Source organism: Montipora foliosa, chromosome 12 (genome assembly GCF_036669935.1).
Source record: "Montipora foliosa isolate CH-2021 chromosome 12, ASM3666993v2, whole genome shotgun sequence".
Lineage (NCBI taxonomy): Eukaryota > Metazoa > Cnidaria > Anthozoa > Scleractinia > Acroporidae > Montipora > Montipora foliosa.
The window spans coordinates 36,887,523-36,890,022 of NC_090880.1; the positions used below are offsets into that span (position 1 = coordinate 36,887,523).

A 2,500-nucleotide genomic window follows, 5' to 3' on the forward strand; every position below is an offset into this window, starting at 1 on the left:
TGCAAAGCAAAATTTTTTAAAGTCAATTTTTCTGCATGTTTTGTAACTAGTTAAAGTTTAATACCGGTGCATACCAGCTTCCAGATTGTTTTAAGTTGGGTCAGACACATGTATGTATCCAGTATGTACATGAATGGTCATACTGGACCATGTACGTACATGTACATTGAGGCTATCAAAATCTGTACAATCAGGTATTCTTTCATCATGGTCAATCATTTTAAAGTTGTCAAAATCTTGTTTTACTTTAATTTATTTAGAATTCTTTCTTTCTGTTGCCTAATACAAACTGTCACACTTAAGTATGATTGGACTGGTTTGTACATAACTTAACCAATTGTACACCTTTAAACACTAATATTGGTGTAATTTGTTTTAGATCTTAGGGAAGACTTTCCATCTTTAGCTGGGGATCTTAGAGAAGAGCCTATGGTAGTACTCCAAAGTCTCGGCTTAGCAGTATCTCAGGTTTGTCTGTGTCATTTTAACAACATATTCAGTCGCAACTGCCACAATGTCCTTTAGCAAACTTCTTTAATTTATCTTTTTCAATAAAGTTGACATTCATTTGGTTTGGTTATCATTTCAATAAACTGTTTTTAATTAGCAGTAGAGAACCGACAAACTCAAGCCACACATGACGCTCAGTCTGGGAATCAAACCCGATCCATATTGGTGGGAGGCAAGCACTCTCACCACTGCGCCATCCCTGCACCCCTTTAGTTAATTTTTATTGTTAATACAGGGTTCATACACATCTTGAAAACCCTTGAAAACCCTTGAATTTTGAGAGTACATTTTCAAGGTCTTGAAAGTTTTTGAAAATCTCTGCTCTTCTTTCCTGGTCCTTGAAAGTCCTTGTATTTTTTCTGACTCTCATTTTTGATCTTTGAAAACTTCAGTAGAAATAATCAGGTACTCAAGTCATGTCATACAAACGCAACGAGCTGTGGGGTCGAGAATGGTTACCAGTGCCTTTGCATTATTTTTATGCATGTACATCGTGAAAAATGAGCAAGAATTGTACTGTCAGACCATTTCCATGGGTAAATTCTTCGACGTAAAAAAGAGGTCCTTGAGATTTCCAAATTTGGCCCTTGAAAGTCCTTGAAAAGTCCTTTCAAGAATGTTTGGTCTGAAAAAGTGTATGAACCCTGTTAATAGTATTATACAATCATTTAACTGTGATATTACAGATTCTTTCAAAAGCTGGACCAGGAGAAAGTCAACAGGTTGCATGCCTAGTTGATCTACCATACATTCAGGCAAGGTAAATTTAGTCTTCTATTCAAAAGGGAAAATCAGCAAAGACAACAATCAACAACTATCTTTATTGTGCTCTTAATACAGTCTGAAGTGGCTAAGAATCATTTAAACTGAAAAAATAAAATATTAAGTTGAAAAAAAAAGAAAAGATATTTATGCTGTAATAAGTAAACAAATACACTAGCGAATAAATAAAGAAGCAATACAAAACAACAGCTGTGCACACAATAATTAAACTGCATAATATAAAGTACACAAATCAATATTTGGAGATAGCCTTCACTTCCACTGTTAGCCCAATTTCAAGACTTATCGGGCAAAGCCTCACAAAAATCCCTTTTTTACTCCCTAGTGCTCATGCAAAGATCTTGTTTAACAATAATTGTAATATTAAATTATTATTTCTGGTGCTCCCTTTTGTTTGGTTAACTTTGTAGCTCTATAAGAAGAATGCCTTTTCAGCTTTGGTGATGGGTGCCAACTCCTACCCAGAGTAGTGACTTTTAAATTAACAGGCACACAACATGCTCCCTAGTTTTCAAAATCAGTTTGTATACATGGCACCACTTAATCCTCGATTTATTTTGACTTCAACAGAATATCAAACTTTGAGCCAGTAACTCCCCTCAAGAGCCTCAAAGCCAACTACTGTGGTAAGTGCTTGTTCACAATTATACTCAGTCTGTTGTTTCACTGGTGTTAAATGAAAAGCTGTTTTCAGATTATGGTATACATTTGATGACAGCCCAGAATTGAAGGTGGTCATTTTTCAGGCCAATTAACCGTTGGTATACAGTGCTCAACTGTCATTATGTTAGGGCCGATTTACACGATACGATTTTGTTGCATGCGACAAGCTCACGACAAGCCTACGACATGACTTATGATTGTCGCAGCGTTTTAAAACATGTTTTAAAATGCTACGACATTTTTTCTGACGTACACAACAATTGTAAATCATGTCGTGGGCCTGTCGTAAGCCGTTGTCACGTGTGACAAAGTCGTACCGTGTAAATCGGCCCTTACACTGTACATTACATTGATATCTTGGTTGTTGCCATGATTTGGTTGAGTAGTACTCTACCCTACCCCAGAGGTTTTTCTCTAGATTTTCCTATGTTCCTTATAAAGCCTGGTTTACATTGTGACATAATTAGCATAATCATAAGCATAAACATAAGCTGTGTGGACTAGGAGTGACATAAGCATGAGCATAAGAAAAGGGAAGGAATCG

At 36.2% G+C, this 2,500-nt stretch overlaps 1 protein-coding gene across 5 annotated transcripts in view; it reads left to right on the forward strand.

Moving 5' to 3' along the window:
* LOC137979106 (DNA helicase MCM8-like) overlaps positions 1-2,500 on the forward strand; it is a 34,671-nt gene that overhangs the window by 6,636 nt on the left and 25,535 nt on the right. For all 5 annotated transcript variants that reach the window (XM_068826286.1, XM_068826287.1, XM_068826288.1 and 2 more), the window contains 3 exons: positions 380-468; positions 1,197-1,270; positions 1,864-1,919. In XM_068826286.1, the coding sequence (XP_068682387.1) occupies positions 380-468; positions 1,197-1,270; positions 1,864-1,919 (219 nt within the window). The remainder of the gene's footprint in view (positions 1-379; positions 469-1,196; positions 1,271-1,863; positions 1,920-2,500) is intronic.